Raw genomic sequence first — 16,552 nt, forward strand, 5'->3', positions numbered from 1 at the left:
TTAACTGCTTCTGAATCACTTACACTACATCCACCTAGGGTAACTTGCAATATGTCCTTTCCCACTTGTATTCCTCTTTTATATGTTTCTAAATAGGATTACATTAGGTATGAATTAAAAAAAAATCCCACAGAATGTAACCATCTTTGGTCCTAGAAATATGTTGTATGAAAATTAACTTGGAGAAAATTTGTGACCTTTGTGAGCTATTGGCACGTTCTTCACAAAGTTCTTTCTTTATCACTTCGTACAATTTACATTCCAAGTAAAAATAAGCCTTAGCTCTTCCATACTGCATTCCATCTGTGGCTTCACAAAAAGCAAAGTTTTCAAACTTTTCAGTACCTCACTTTGTATAGACGGGGAGGAAAACAAAAGTGGTGATGACAGACACAATTGAAACATTTGCACCTCAGCTATTCCTCTGTCCTGTACAGACAGAATTTTAAGATATGCCAGTACAGAAGACAACACTGCAGAAATAACTGAAGAGTTTCTGATGTCTGCTGAGCCAGGTTTAGAACCTTCTCTTCTCACCACTTAGTCTCATTCCCACCAAAGTGAGTTGGTTCAAAATGAGGAGATGTTTGTAGCCATAACTATTATGACAATCAACTGGTCTCCGTATCTACAACTTTTTAACAATGCAAGAAAATTCAGTCTTATACTTAATCATTAATGTGCTCAGACCTGACTTGCTGTAGGTCTCTTCTTTGGATTCCAGTTCAGCATATCACTCATAAGCTGTATTGCTTCATTGCTTGCATTTGGGATGAGAGTTTTTAAGCTTATAGGGACACATTGTGGGAAACGGAAATTCATGGCAGAAGCAAGGTGGTATCCTTCTGTCCAGTCACTCTGTTTCAAAGGAAAGAAAAATCAGCACCAAAAAAGAACAAAGATGTATTTAGATAAAATTTAATGCAGCTTGAGTCATGCTCGGTCTGCATGGCACCTTCCTGTATGGTTGAAAACAAGCATTCCATGACATTTATTACAACGCTAGTGAATGCAGCATAGGTCTCCAATGGCAGTCCTCCTAAGGTCTCCTGTAGCTAAAGGTGGAACCATCACCATGAATAACACACTTGGACACATTCTATCTGAAGGAGACCAGACTACAAAAGAACCCGGAATGGTACTGAACATCCCATCTGCCACAGAAATGAGTCAGCAGCTGACTTCAACATGCCCTCTTTATGGAAATAGAAGCGAAGCCCTTCCATTCACCGTGACACAGTTGTATAAGCATGATGCAGCCTATACAATATAGCACCGATCCCACCATTATGACGGTCAATAATTAAGTTACAACCAGACAGTATTGCAACATTAAAAAAACATGACCACCACCAGGTAAGAACTTTTTAAAAACGTGTTTAACTTTCCAAAAGTAAACCTTGAAGTCCTTTGTGCTTGATAATTGAATTCTTGGAATACAGAACTATAGGATTATCAAAGACCTCAAGAGACCATTTACTCTACACCCTTGTCCCCTCCTGATAGGAGTTAAGTCTCAAAAAGCTTCTGATTTCTGGCAATCCACAGCCAGGCTATACAGATTACTCCAGAGAGTAACCTCCTCAAGATTAGGAAAAATGGAGGTTTCTCGTATGAAGATGAGCATTGTTGAGTATCTTATCATCCACAGATACCAAAAAGGACTATCTGATTCTTCCCTATAGAGTGGCCTCTTTATACATTGGAGGTATATTTATTTTCCTTTCTTCCAGTCTTTGTACAGGCTAAAGAAACCCAAACAATTCCTAGGGTCTAGGCTTTTAAAGTCTTATTTCCTCTCTAGACTCTGATTTTTCTCTCATGAAAGGATAACTCTAAACTGGATAGAATACAGCAAGTGAAACAGAAAGATTAGTTCACGTGTTAATGGGCAATACTCATTTTTCTACAAACTGGTATGGTATTTGTCTTTAGACATACAATACACTAAATAGCTCCTACAGCCTCTTCTACAGAGGTGTTAGCTGGATGGTCATCCACAGCTATTTATGTAGCTGGTTATTCCTGCCTATGTACAGCATCCTGTGCACTACTGAAAAAAAATTCTTTAAAGCTACATCTCTAATTCTATATATAAAAACCCCCCTTCTAATCTTATTTTCTAACAAAATTATTCTCTGCCTGCCATCTACTAGCTTAAGTAGCAAAATCTAATCTAGCAGACAGCCTTCAATACAATTTTAAAAATTTCATCAGAGGCACAACCATTCAAGTTCCATTCAAATCATCTTTTGAATAAGAGCCAGTGAAGCTTACTCTCTGGGTAACTCTTTCCAAACAGGTATGCTCTTATTATGCAATTTGCATAGAAATATGCTGCTGAGAATGTTATCAGGGACAACATTAGAAACCCTGCTGAAGACAAGGTATAACATTTGTGCTCTTCCTCTATCCACCAAGCTTATTGCACTGCTACAGGGCAAACTGGTCTGATTTGATACAATTTGGTCTTAAGGTACCATGACAGTCATTATTCATCTCTTTATGTACAACAGTTTTAGCTCTGTTAGTACAGTCCATGGTAACTGATCTTCAGCTAATGAAAATGCATTTCATTAATCTCTGCTATTGAGGTTGCCATCAATTTTTCTATTAAATTCACATAGTACAAGTGCACCACCACTGCCAATACCTGAATAGTGCAATTTAATTTATTTATAAAATAAATAAAGCAACCTAATTTATAAAATAAAGCAAAATAGTTGCCTGCCACTATTTAAAACACCTACATTCACCAAAGTCATTGATATGTTGTTATGGACTTAAGTACAGGAAGGTAAACTGGAATGAAGATAGTTTCTGGGCATAATTCCTGTAATTCATTATTGCAGGATAACAGAATAAATGAAAATGCATGTCTGAAAAAAATAATATTTGTAAAACTACCTGCAAAATCAGACTATTAAAATAACTACTTATATTTTTCAGAATGTAAGTACTTGTAACAAATGCATTATTTGTTGTGATAATTCCTATCACACTATTTAAGTACTCCTTTTACGCAACCATCTTCCTGAAGAATGCCTTGGCATTGTCATAAGGAGAGAAAATTCCCGAGTCTGCCCACTAGATGACAGGGGCACAAAGTAATCAATTACAGTTTTCTGATTCTAGAGGGATGACTTACAATGTCCTTAACTCTTAGTGGCTTTAAGGGAGGCTACAATTTTTTCTAGATTATTCAGCTGGTAATGCTCCCTGTTTTCCCAGGCAATAAGCTTTCTAGTCAGGCAATGACAGACTCTAAACAGTCAGGATTTGCTTCTGTTAGCTCCTTGTAAGGTTAGAGAAAAACCACAACAATCACCTTATTGCTGCTCTGCTACTGCACACAGTGAAAACCTCTCTCTGATATCCTTTCACTTCAGAGCTTGTTTAAGTTGTACCTTGAAAATATTCCAGAAGCCAGCATGGTGCTGTCTTTAAGTCTTTTTATACATCAAAATGTTCCTCTAACTAGCCTAGATTTGTGATCTACTTAAGAAAGTTCACATCTGCATTTGAAAACTCAAGTTTTAAAACACTGCTCCTATTTGCACATTATTCCCGAGGTACAACTCTGTTATGGCAAGCACTGTTTTACACATTATACCAATTTTCACTGAGTCCTCTTGACTCGATGTTCATTTCCACAACATATCATCTATTACTCTCCACCTGACCTTTTCCTCTTTGCTCTGTTATGAGTTTGCACTTGTTTCTCAGAGTGCTCTCTTGGATGTTTTCCCACTACTTCAAGCTCTGCATGTTCCTAGCTAAGCTTAATCTATTTCTGCTTTAAGTTTTCGGTTCCTTACTTCTCTATTGCTAACAGTTCCTTTACTGGACAAGAATTATACTCTATTTTATATAAGCAGAATACTAATGAAACTGATGTTTCTCTCTCCACCCTTAGGTTGTTTAAATCTAGGTGGACTGTGTTTGGTCAGTTATTCCACCAAGTTCTATCTGCACTCATAAAATACTGATAGACATCTGCCATTTCTTACTTTAGTCAACAGAAATATTTAATAGCATATGGTTTTTTTTTTTCAGCTCATTAAAAAAATTTGAAGGTAACCTTATTCTTTTCTTGCATATTCTTCCATCCATTTACTAAAACAACTTTTAAACTGAATATAATTGCATCCATTTTTATATGACTACCCAAACCTTCCTTGAAATTTTAAATAGGATTTAGCTCATCCAGAAAATAAGCAAAAAGAACTGTTTCTTCTCTAAAATACTGCATATTTTCCCTCAATTGCTTTTTTTATTGCTAATAATATTTACGAGACATCTGTGTTAGAGATGAAATGTTTCTTTTATGCCTTAAAAATAAGAAAAGCATAATTTGTCTTATTTATGGTAACTTTTACAAATTCCAAATTCTGTGTGATAGCACAGAAGAATTACACTTTTGGGAAGGGAACACAAATTGGCTCCGGTAAATTAAATCCTAGGAGACTTCTGAATTGCTTTCCATTATGAATAGCTTTAAATAACTAAGTTAAACAATTTTATCTGGTTTTCATCAGAGGAGAGCAGGGCTTCATATAATGGTATTGATATACAGCAGATGTTAATATGCAACAAAAGACTAGCATTACATGTCTTAATGTAAGCTGAAAAGAAATACAGTTGAGCAAACACTAAAGTCACAGGAAACTTATTGAAACAATAATTCAATATGTATGTTCTGCCTTACCTTCTTTGGAGTCCCTAGGACTTGGCAAATTTTAAAGATTTCATCTACTTCACTTGTACCTGGGAAAAGAGGTCTGAGTGTGTATAACTCGGCCATTATGCTGCCAACTGCCCAAATATCAATAGGTGAGCTATAGACAGAAGATCTCAGCAAAACTTCAGGAGCACGGTACCTGTGAGGATGGAAGGAAATAATAAATAAGTTAAAATGGTCATAGGAGGGTAATTAGCTAAGCTAATGTATTAAATTCTTTACATACTTACCACCTGGTAGAAACATAATCTGTGTAAGGTGGTTGAGATCTTAGTTCTCTAGCCAACCCAAAATCTGCGATTTTCACAAGCTCTGGTCCACTACAGAGAAGGTTTTCAGGCTTCATATCCCTGTGAAAAAATCCTGAAGACGACCAAACAGAAAAGAATTGCAAATTATCACAGAATCACTTCTTAAGCAGCAATTTCTAATCAGACTAATCCAATATTTACTTTGAGATGTTTTGGAATAACGTAGTGGTTTTCAGTTTTTTTTTTTTTTTTTAATTCAACGTAAAATAATTGGAACCCTCCCCCAACAAACACATTTTCCCTCCAGTGATTATTACACCAAGTGTTCTTAAATTAACAAATGCAAACTGTCATTAGCACACTAAAGAACCTCAAATAAAAAAACAGTTTCAGAAGGAAATCTTTCGCAAAAACTACAACTGCTTTGTCAGTTTTGGACAATGGAAAATTGAGCATCTGACACACTTACTTGATTCATAAAATTGCTTGAATGATTTTTAACTAGTTATTTATCATTGTGACAACAATTTGGAGATATAGACATATAAAGGATATCCAAATCCTGCCCAGAAATGCTAATATTAGTAATGTAGGCACATAAAGCTTCTTAAATGCTTGCTGTTGGCTTGAGGATCTCTATACTTGGTCAGTGGTTAAGTCACTAAGCCAATTAATTCTGCTGTTTAATTGGAACACACAATTTGTTATGTTATCCATTAATTTGATTGAAATCCGCTTGCTAGAATAAAGCACTGAATTTCTGCATGCATAAATTGAAAATGACTGTAAGAAATTGGCTGAAATTATTGCAGTGAAATGTAAGTGTTCAAATTTATCATACCTGGTTTTCCCTTTTACACTTATGGTCAAATCAACATATTAATATTGTAACTTAAAATTGAAAGTTTTTATTAAAATCTAATTTTATAATGTATTTTACAGAGAAATGAGGTACAAAAGGAGGATGCTACCAATCAGAGAACAGTATATATAAATATAATGTCAATTTCTAATAACCGGCAATACTGAATAAAACTAATTATTAATTTAATTTGCCAACAGGCCTCTTCAGGGTACACTGAAAGCAAATCAAACCTTGCTAGGAACACTGTTTCTAATTTTATTTTCAGCTGATATTTTATTGTCTTTGAAAAGTTTTAAGGATACCAATGTGATGTGAAGAACAACTACAAAATAAAAGTGTTGAGTGTGATAATAAATTACTACATTTTTAAATGCAAATGACTTTGATACCAGTATTTCAGAAAACAGTTTGCAGACAGCTATTAAACATGAACATTAGGAGTTTTGCAAACACTGTGAAACTTTTTATTGTTGTGAGCACACCTCACCTCTTATTTAGACTGTGCCTGTAATTCCTAGAAACATCCCACTTACTAAAATACTTAAAGCCAGGTTGTATTTGATAAGGACACAGTTTGAATTTCTTAGTGAACAAGTTATTTTAGTATTTTTTATATGTAGAGTATCATGTTAGTTACAGTATCTCAACACAAAAGTATTGATGTATTAATGCTTCTCAATTAGATCTTTCTGAGGATGCAGAAGTGATTCGCAAAAAATACAAGTTTCTTTAGTTTGTTTATTCATCTGCTAACTAAAGTAGAAAAAAACTACTGTACAGTGTATGAACAACATCCAGTGCTTACCATGAGAAAGAGGAACTTCAGGCAAAGTTTAAAACTGCACCACACTTGAACCAGGTAACCATGATTTTATCAGAGATGATTAATAGCCCTTGCTAGGTTATTTTATTCATGTTATTTCTGTGCATGATCTTATTTTCTAAAAAAAATGCTACACAGTTCAACTCTAGTAGGAAACCTACCATGTTTGTGGATGAAAGCCAGTCCTTGCAATATCTGATACATCATGTTTCTGATGACTGACTCAGGGAAAAACTTGTTTCTGTGAAGAAACGGGGTAAAGACTTACATGATTAAGAAAAATAATGTGCCTTCACAACATACGCATTTCTTTATTTTGCCTAGCACATCATGAACACATGAAATCAGACCCATCAAGTCAAAGTAAGAGAGATGCAACTCTCATTTCAAAATTCTATTGGGCCTGAATCGCAACCACTTTAAGTGCAGCAGCAGAACTTCTGTGCTGAGATGCTCATGGTGCAATCTCGCTGTAGAAGCTGGCTGGCCAGCAGTGTGCCTGACCAGGTGAATGTGGAATGCACAGTGCTGTAGCAAGGCAGAGATGGCACAGTGCAGCACTCGTGGGTGCATTACCCAGTGGTGCCCTTAAGGGAGTCCTGATAAGAGCAATTCTGCTCAGCTGCAGAGTAACATTGTGCTCATACCAGCAGCAGCTACTTCAGGATGTCAAAGAGTTTGGCACATTAGGAGATACGAGTGCATGACAAAGTCTGAAGGAAACCCACACCAAAGGCAAAACAATTAATCAAAATAAAATGTTACGGAAAAGGCAGGTCCTACTCCGAAGACCACCTTGCAGGCCTTGCTATGTACTGCTTGTCCAAGATTGCAACATCAGAGTTAGCCTACATTAAGCCATTCTTACAAAGATGCATGCATGTACCATCCCCACCTTAAGTCAAACCCATGAGCAAAAGTAGCATGAACACTGTTCACCCAATTTTTCATACATTAAAATGAAAGCTAATGAAGTAAAAAAAACCAAAACCCACAACTATCTGGAATTTCTCTCATAGCTCTATACAAAGGTATGCAAACTCTCCTGTTAACAAGTGATCAAACTTATTTCCAAAAGCATTACAATATACAGTGTTGTAACAGAGCAATGCAGAACTCTACCCTCAGATAAGCTGGTGCAGCAATCCTGCTCACATCAGTGCGGCTACAGAAATCCCAAAGTGTTCTTCAAAGCAGTATAAGAATCATTAAATAAAGCATGATAGCACACTACTTTTCTGTGAAAAAAGGCATACCTATCCTTCATTAGCTGATAGAGATTTTCCTTCATGTACTCAAATACAAAGTAAAGGTGGTCGTTTTCTCGTATTACTTCCTTCAATTTTATTACATTGGCATGGTTTAGCTTCTTCAGAGACTGCAACAGAGCAAAATACAGCTTCAGACAGCCCCACAGACTTTGATTCCTTACCAGAACAAAAATTTTAACATGTTACTTTCTAGCACAACATATTCATTTCATAACATATGATACCGCATTATTTATCTTGTAATCTGTTTTAAAGAACAACCCAGAAGTTTGAATAAATTTCAAACTAAAAGCAACAACTATATTAATAGTAGCTTAAACCTATTTCTAGGGATTACCTCAGAGCTGGAGTAAAGATTAGCACAAAAACCTAATTCCCTACAACAAAACAAATCTGAAGCTGTAAGAGCTCTTGCTCACTGAACTGAATAAGAAAACCTGCATTCTTTTTTTTTTTTTTTTCCCTTCCTTTTGGCATGAAACTTTCATGAAGACGGATTCTCTTGGAGATATTAATTTTGGACCTACTGATTTGTGTGAAATCTCCAATAAGTTAAATCAAAAACCCTTTAGTAGGAAGTTTTGTATATACAGAAAAATCAGACATCAAAACATGGAATTATTCAGAATTTATGCCCAGATTTTAAGGTGTTATTCTATCACTTGGTTAGCCAGTGATAGAAAACTTCCAGTGCTTTCTACAGATGCCTCAAATACAAGATATAAGGGATGGATACACAGCTAGAAATCTGGAAGTGAGATGAAAGAGGATGGTAAACCACAGAAATACACACATATTAAATCAATTTCTTCTCTTTTCTCAAAGGAGAAAGGAGGCTTGGCTATGAGATACGGCCACTGCTTGAGAATAGTGAGATATTCCACAAATCAGCAAGACCTCTAAGAGTGCCAGCACCCCATAGTTTTGTGAAAACTGTCAGCATTTAAGGAGTTCACAGCATTTGGCCTCGCTTGGACACAGTAGCTGCCCTTTTCCTTCATACAAGCCTAACCAGACACTTATTTTTGAATGTGGCATGGTCACCACTTTACCTTGACTTCTCTCAAATTCATGCATTCATCCCATGAATAGAACTTCCTTTTCATTCTGAAATAAAGTCCAAGACAAAGTATTTTCAGTGAACAGTACAGAATTTTTTTAGAATTAGAAAACCTAAATATTTCTAAGACTAGTATTAACTATATTTTGAACTCAATTTAAAACATTCTAGCACACCCATCAGCAATATAATTATAAACAAAGTCAATGCTGAGAAATGCTAAAAATTTCCAGTGATTAATCATCAAACACTGAAACATATCTTTAGAAGAGTACAGCCAGAGACCATGTTACTCCAAAGTAAAAGGGACATGAAATCTCTTAGTATCATTTGAATTGTGCTTTTAATAATAAAGAAGCAACAATGACACTGCACATACAACACAGAAAATCACATTCTTATGCATAAGTTCCATATTCTAGGAAAACAAAAAAATTAAATTTTTTAAATCTGCAAAATATCTGGAGTGCTTTCTATTATAATTAAGCATCTTACTTGATTGGTCATTTAAAAAATCTGTTCGAAGACATTAATTTAGAAAAAAAAAAAAGGTTTCATGTTTTTCAAGCAACATCATAGCCTCTAAACGAATTGTTATACATAGCATTGTAACACATTTATTTGTAAGTCCTGCATAAATCCAAATGTGGACATTTGGTGTTGCTCAGATCTTGGGGTGAAGTTGTGAATGTCATTGCTGTGTTTTGTAAAGTTTTAGCACCTAAAGTGAAGAGACTTAAACCCATAATTTTCATTTAAAATAAAAGCATCTTCAAGCAAAACTGTAGCCTCTCAAGTCCCAAGCTTAAAAATCACACAACAGAATTCCAAATCCTGAAATCACAAAATGAACCACTTCCCACAAAATGTTGTTCCTTTTGCTAAAAAGAACTAAAATAATTAACTGGAGATTCTTTCTTTAGCTTAGAGTAATATTAACTTCAGAAATAGTACCAGCAAGATATGGTGAAACATGAAATTCTCACAAATTCTTCAAGACAAAGTCAGTCTATTATATTACAATTATCTTACTGCAGTAGATCCATAAATGAGAGAAAAAAGTCTGAGCAAGTTACAATTTCTGATATTTCAATTTACACTTTATATCCTGCTTGCAATTCTCAAGGAATACAAGGGGAATTCCCCCACGCCTTGATTAGAATTTTTCTTGTTTCATAATCATCTTTTAAGGCAAGTATGACAATACTCTTGATTACACAGAACACAAGTTTATTAGAGCCAGGGAAACAGCCTTTATTTACCTGACCAGATTGTGACTGTTGTTTATTACCATAGCAACACATGAAAATTAATGCAGTACTTATAAAGATTGGGGGGCTGGAATGGAATTTCAAATCTACCTGTTAAGATCGCTATTCCTGCAATTCATATAAATAAACTCCCTAACTAATCCCATTCACTTCTGCATCTCCTTTGGTGCTGGCCTAACAACATTTTTAGAAGGAAGCATGTTCAAACTGAACAAAAGCAGCATGCAATTTTACAAGCCAACATAAATCAGTACATTAAACTGATGTGTCTTTCTATTGATCAGTTACCAGAAATCTGACCCACAATCACTTTGTTAAACATCTTAATTAAAAAAAAATTATGTTAATTTCCTTTTTAAAGGGGACTTTTTTTAATTCTACACAAATGGAAGACAACAATAAAGTCAAAACTGAACATCTAAGATTTTGCAAGCACCTTTACTGCATTGAGATGCTACATACCTTTTGATAGCCACAAGTTCTCCTGACTCATTGCTCTTCCCCATCAACACGCTGCCATAGGTGCCATCACCCAGTTGTTTCATAATTGTGTAACGATTCATTTTTTTACGACTTGGACAGCCAAAAGCTTATGAAATGCTAAATGTCTTCTGTTTTATTAAAGGGTTCTGTGCTCTTTGATTTTCTTAAGAAAAATCTTTTTCCAGACTATTTTATGTTGGTGAATGTTTCTCATAACTGAGCAGGATATTCACGGCTCTCTTCCAAACTATAGCTGCTTTGAGATCCAGTTACGAAGAATGGGAGACAGAAGAACATAGTCATTCTCACACAGATCCCTAAAAAAAAAACTACAACAAAAAAAGACTAGGTAGTTCTACAGAATTTTAGGAAAGAGACACTCTAATATTTGTATCAAACAATACTTGTATCAAACTTGTATAATACTTGTATCAAACAATAACACCCTCCAGAACCACACGTGCTTTTTAAATGCACGTAAACGTAATTAGCGCCTTTAAATTTTTCAAACCAAAGAAGGTGCCTACTGCACAATTATGGTTAGTGTAAGCAGAAACTGGAGAGTCAAGGTTACTGTCATAATTCCCTAGAACCAGCAAAGCGTTTTTAAAGCTGGTGTATTCTGATAGAAGCCCTTACTCCGAATTTGTAGATAGCAGCAGCTTCCTGAACTATTACAAAGGCACGGCTGAAGTTCTGGAAAACATAAGGACAGAAATTTTGAACCACAGCAAACTTAGTGTTTGAATACTGTGTTTTGGAAAGGTAATGCAAGCAAGCTTCCTGTGCTTAAAAGTTAGTGAGGAAGGGAGGTGGAGCAGCAAGATAACCACTGCATTCTTCACCCACATAGATATGTTGTAAATGGGCATCTTGCTCTGAAGCTCACACAATTCTTAGGCATGGTGATGGCTGAACAGTTAAGTTTATTTTTCAGCTTTACAAGGCCTACAGAGAGAAGCATAGAGCTTACATGCACTGTTATGGAAGATTAAATATGAACTGTCATTTGGAAAATAATCCATATTGAACAATGTTGAATCACCATATTTGAATCCATGCAAACATTAATTTGAATCCCAATCCAAGTTTGAATCCGAACCCCAGCTTCCATTACACACAATACTATCTGTCCTCGATGCTTCAGATGAAGGCCAGTTGCCTGATGTTAAAACACTTATATAAACTCACAAGAGTCACTCAGTTATTTATGCAGGACTAGGAAAAACAAACCACCTCTCATTGTACCATTTACTCACTGTAACCCAAATCTTAATACACAAACAAACTGAATGTTAACTGAATATTAGCATACAAAAACTCAAGAACAATATATATACAAAATAAAACTCAAAGCAATGAGAACACACCATCAGTCTACCTTTACAGGAGATTGAGAACTTAGCAGGCAACTCTCTAGTCCTTATCCTTATGCCAAAATTAGCTACAGTCTGGTCTGTTCAAAAGGATTAAAAAACTCTGATTCAGCTGATAACAAGACTCAGGCTTGAGACTTATAGGCTTGGTAAAATAACAATAAAATTGGCCTCTCAAGGAGTGGGAAATATACATTCTCAAGCAGACTAGCCTGCTGGGTAAAGGAAACAGCTGCCTGGACAATAGACCAATGTTTCTAAGCTCTTCTTAGTTGAAATGCTGCTTCCTCGAAGTTATAACACAGAGTGTTATTCCCTATCGCTTCTGTCTGCAGGAAAGAATCTCACATCACCTGCCAAGACGTCAGTGGCCTTCTATTTATAATGGACATCTCTATTTATAATCTTTGCACCAGGCAACCTTCATTTTGTTAGGGAAAGTTACCACTAAGTTTTTTTCTACACCCATCTACACTTCCCCTTCCCTAAAGCCACAGCTATAGTGAAATAAGATTTCTGGTTAATAGCATATTCTGAAAAAAAGATAAAAATCAGATCTAACAAAAGGTAACACAGACATCTCAAATTATTATGAGATTTTAAACCGGACTTTCATATACGTAAGCAAATTGTTTTTCTCAGAGTTTAGTTTTATATCTTATTCCCCAGAACGCCTGCATGCACTCTAGTCTTTAATACCATCAATAATGCCTTTTTTCAACAAGGCTATTTGTTCACTCTGGTAATAAACAGATGATCAAATGTATTTATTTAAAGCTAAGATACATTCTGCATGCACATCTTGCAAGTTGTCAATGGTTAGCTCTATGTATATATTAAAAAAAAAACCAAACTAAGACAGAACCTTGAGGGTATTCTTATACCCATTTTAAAACACAGCATCACATCTAAAGTGTCAACAATTATAAACTATGTATACATTTTGTGTATAGGTGTACACAGGCATATCATGTGAAGTGAAATCCAACAAGTTTTGTGTGCTTTTGTTTCTGTTTCAGCTAATTGTGCATTGTTTAAGGTATGGGGGTTTTTTTGAGGGGATTCAGCAATATCTGCTATAGATGGCCCTAGCTTGAACTCCTAGTTACATTAAGAAGTTGGAGGATTTGCATGCATTTCATGCTCAAGTTTTTGCTCTCTAACAAAGTGTACAAAAAACAACATGAGAAAAACTTGTATTTGCAATAAACAGAACAAGACCTAGACACAGCCTCAAGTTTTGACCCTTAAATCCTCTAATTTTGGTGCCTAAATCCTATCAGCTTTCCAAGTAATTTTAATTGGAGTATATATTAATCACATGCTTTTACAATTACTCTTTCTGTCCAATTCTAGTATTTTGGCATGTGCAATCAAAAAAACCTCACATAAAGTGTTCCTTCCTTCCAGAAATTCTATGTAATACAACACATCACAGACCCAATTATTCATTTTGTCTGTTCTACAATATATTTTATTGCTTACTCCTTTTCTGCTGTATACTTTAATTTTTAGGGTATGAAAACACCTGATCAAGTAAAGTAGAGAAAAGTCAGTAAATTCCTTCAATGATCAAGTGGAAGTGTCAAATCCACTCCATGGAAATGCACAAAACAAGGTGTGAAAACCACATACCCTGATAACAATGTCTGTGTACGATCACACCTACCCCCACTGACATGTATTGGAATTACAGAGCATGATGATTAGAACATAAATGCTCCAGAGATTCACATTTCACTACAACAGACTTCTGCATACTTTGTAATTTTCACCACTCATATGCAGCTCAGGTGTGCAATTTTTTTCCTCAGTGGTCTATCTGTATTTTCTTTTTCAAATCCGCAGTCAAATTTTGTCTTTTGTACCAACCTGAGGAAAAACAACGGTCTAATCCAGCTTTTCTGGTTAAAATATGCCTTTGGAGTGACCTTTTCCATACTAATATGATAACATCATACTAATATGATATTATTTCCTTAGTGATGTAAAGCTCTAAAATGTAAAATTGTCATAACAGGTACCAAACAGACAATTTCTCAATCCTAGTCTAAACAACAGCTTGTTGTTACTCTTAACGACATATTGCACGTAATCTCTTTACACAGATTAAGAAAAGATTAAAGCCAGGGACAAATAGAGGACAAAACAAAATAGCTTGACAGAATCTTTAATTTGTGTAAATTAAGTGAACCTGAACAAATACTAGAGAATCGAAACAAATCATCACTTTTACTGTATTACTGGTGTCTCAAACACTAGCAGCAATTTTATATAATGTCAGATGTCTGAATTACATTTTAAAATGTAATGAATAGCAACAAATCACACACATTTCTTATATACAAATACTAGGCTTTACCAAAAGTTCTACATTTGCATCCTAAACAAACTACTCTCAAATAATTAGAAACTAGGATATATGACCCAATAAGACCTCCCTTTGCAGAGAAGCAAAACACCAACAACCAAGTTTTACCAACCTGTTTACAGTACCTGATGAAATCACCAAAACTGTTTGCATGGCACAGTACTGTTCTCAATGATCAGAACTGGCAGTATTGCATAGCACAGAATGTATGCTGATGCTGATTTTAAAAGTTAAAAAAAAAAACCCAAAAAACAAAACCAAACCACAAAACAACAAACAAATTTTGCTACAAGAATCTTCTTGGTAGTGAATGCATATTACTAAAGCTGCCAGTAATCAGGTCCCATGAGAGGTGGATCCAGTTCTTGAGATTAACCTCAAATCCATTACTCTAATCAAATACCAGCAGTTATTTAAAAGCATGACACAGCTTCAAGAAAGAAGTCAGTAACATTGACAATAAATACTGGTGCTTTGAAACAGACTGCCTTAAATTTTTTTAACTCCTTTTAAAACTCTAATATATTGTTCCACTTGTGTGTATCAGGCATTCAGGATGGGGCATATCAAATTAAGAACTCCAGTTTGCCCGAAGTATTTTTGCCTGTTTTGTTCCAAACTAGCTTTGGTTTTGAACCAAAATTATTCCCACCAACTTTTTCAGCAGATTACCACTACGCCAGCAATGCTACCACTTCCTACCCACACGAAACCCCCTCCCACAATACAGTACAGCAAGTTTCAGGATAACAGTGGTTTCAGTGCTGCTGGAACTTCAAGTCTCCAGTTTTGGGCAGTGTCCAGAAGGAACGTGAACCACTCATCTTTCTGCATCTGAACTACTTAAGTTTCAATAAAACAGAAATGTTATGGTTGGAAGGGTCCTCTGGAGATCATCTAATCCAAACCCCCTGACAAGGCAGGGTAACCTAGAGCAGGTGACACAGGAACTCGTCCAGGTGGGTTTGGAATGTCTCCAGAGAGGGAGATTCCACAATCTCCCTGGGCAGCCTGTTCCAGTGCTATGCCACCCTCAATGTAAAGAAGTTCTTCCTCGTGTTGAGGTGGAATTTCCTGTGTTTCAATTTATGGCCATTGCTCCTCATCCTGTCGCCAAGCACCACTGAAAAGACTCTGGCACCATCCTCTTGGCACCTGCTCGTGATAGAATTATACGCACTAGTAAGAACCCCCTCAGTCTTAAGAATGGAAACAAATGCTTGTTTCCACTTCAGTTCCACCTGGTGACATTCAGTCGCCTCCCAAGTGTGCTCAAGTACCTTCCTTAGCACTCGCAGCGCCAAGGGCAGCACGGCGCTCCTGCCGCTCGCAGTGAAACTCGGCACCGCCCGGCCCGCCAGTTTCACCCCTGCTCTCCTAAATAAAGCTTCACCTGCTCCCATTTACCGCGGACCTCTCCGGCCGCCGAGGCCCGGCTCTATCCCACCGCAGCCAAAGCAGGCAGGGTCGCTGTCCCCGCAGGCTCCGCACCAGAGCCCAGCACGCCGCGGGCAGCTCCCACACACGGAGTGCACCGCGCCACCGCCCGAGCCCCGAGCCACGCTGGGGCCGGCAGCAGTGCTCCCCTTCAGAACGGAGCTCCGAGCGCTCCCGCTCCAGCCCAAACCAGCACCTCCTCCGCGCCGGGAGGACCCCAGAGAGGCCCGGCCCAGCCCCCGGGCACGGTGCTCATCAGCTCGGCCCGAGGGGCACTCGCCGCCGTCCCCGCCGCCCCTCACTCACCGCGGCGCTGCGGGCGGAGCCAGCCCGATGCCGCCGCGCCCCCGGCCCGCCCGCCGCCGCCTCCTCGGCCGGGCCGCGCTGCCCCGTCACCGGGGCGACGGGCTCGGGCCCGGCCTGGGGCGGGCCCCCGCCGGCACCGCCCCGCCGGCACCGCCCCGCCGGCACCGCCCCGCCGGCACCGCCCCGCCGGCACCGCCCCGCCGGCCGCGGGCACGGCCGCCCGGGTGCCCCAGGGGAGCGCCGGAGCCGGGAGCGGCCGAGGAGCAGCTCTGCGGGCACAGCGCCCCGTTGGAAAGG

General features: G+C 37.7%; 1 protein-coding gene across 2 annotated transcripts in view; it reads right to left on the reverse strand.

Moving 5' to 3' along the window:
- MAK (male germ cell associated kinase) overlaps positions 1–16,393 on the reverse strand; it is a 29,083-nt gene extending 12,690 nt beyond the window's left edge. For both annotated transcript variants that reach the window (XM_041714580.2, XM_030265481.4), the window contains exons 1-8: positions 16,256–16,393; positions 10,745–11,094; positions 9,004–9,058; positions 7,937–8,058; positions 6,842–6,921; positions 4,972–5,104; positions 4,709–4,880; positions 691–858 (exon numbers count right to left, since the gene is read on the reverse strand). In XM_041714580.2, the coding sequence (XP_041570514.2) occupies positions 691–858; positions 4,709–4,880; positions 4,972–5,104; positions 6,842–6,921; positions 7,937–8,058; positions 9,004–9,058; positions 10,745–10,845 (831 nt within the window). In that variant the 5' untranslated portion in view covers positions 10,846–11,094; positions 16,256–16,393. The remainder of the gene's footprint in view (positions 1–690; positions 859–4,708; positions 4,881–4,971; positions 5,105–6,841; positions 6,922–7,936; positions 8,059–9,003; positions 9,059–10,744; positions 11,095–16,255) is intronic.
- Between the last annotated feature and the right edge of the window lie 159 nt (positions 16,394–16,552).

This window comes from Taeniopygia guttata, chromosome 2 (genome assembly GCF_048771995.1).
Source record: "Taeniopygia guttata chromosome 2, bTaeGut7.mat, whole genome shotgun sequence".
In the NCBI taxonomy this organism is placed as follows: Eukaryota; Metazoa; Chordata; class Aves; order Passeriformes; family Estrildidae; genus Taeniopygia; species Taeniopygia guttata.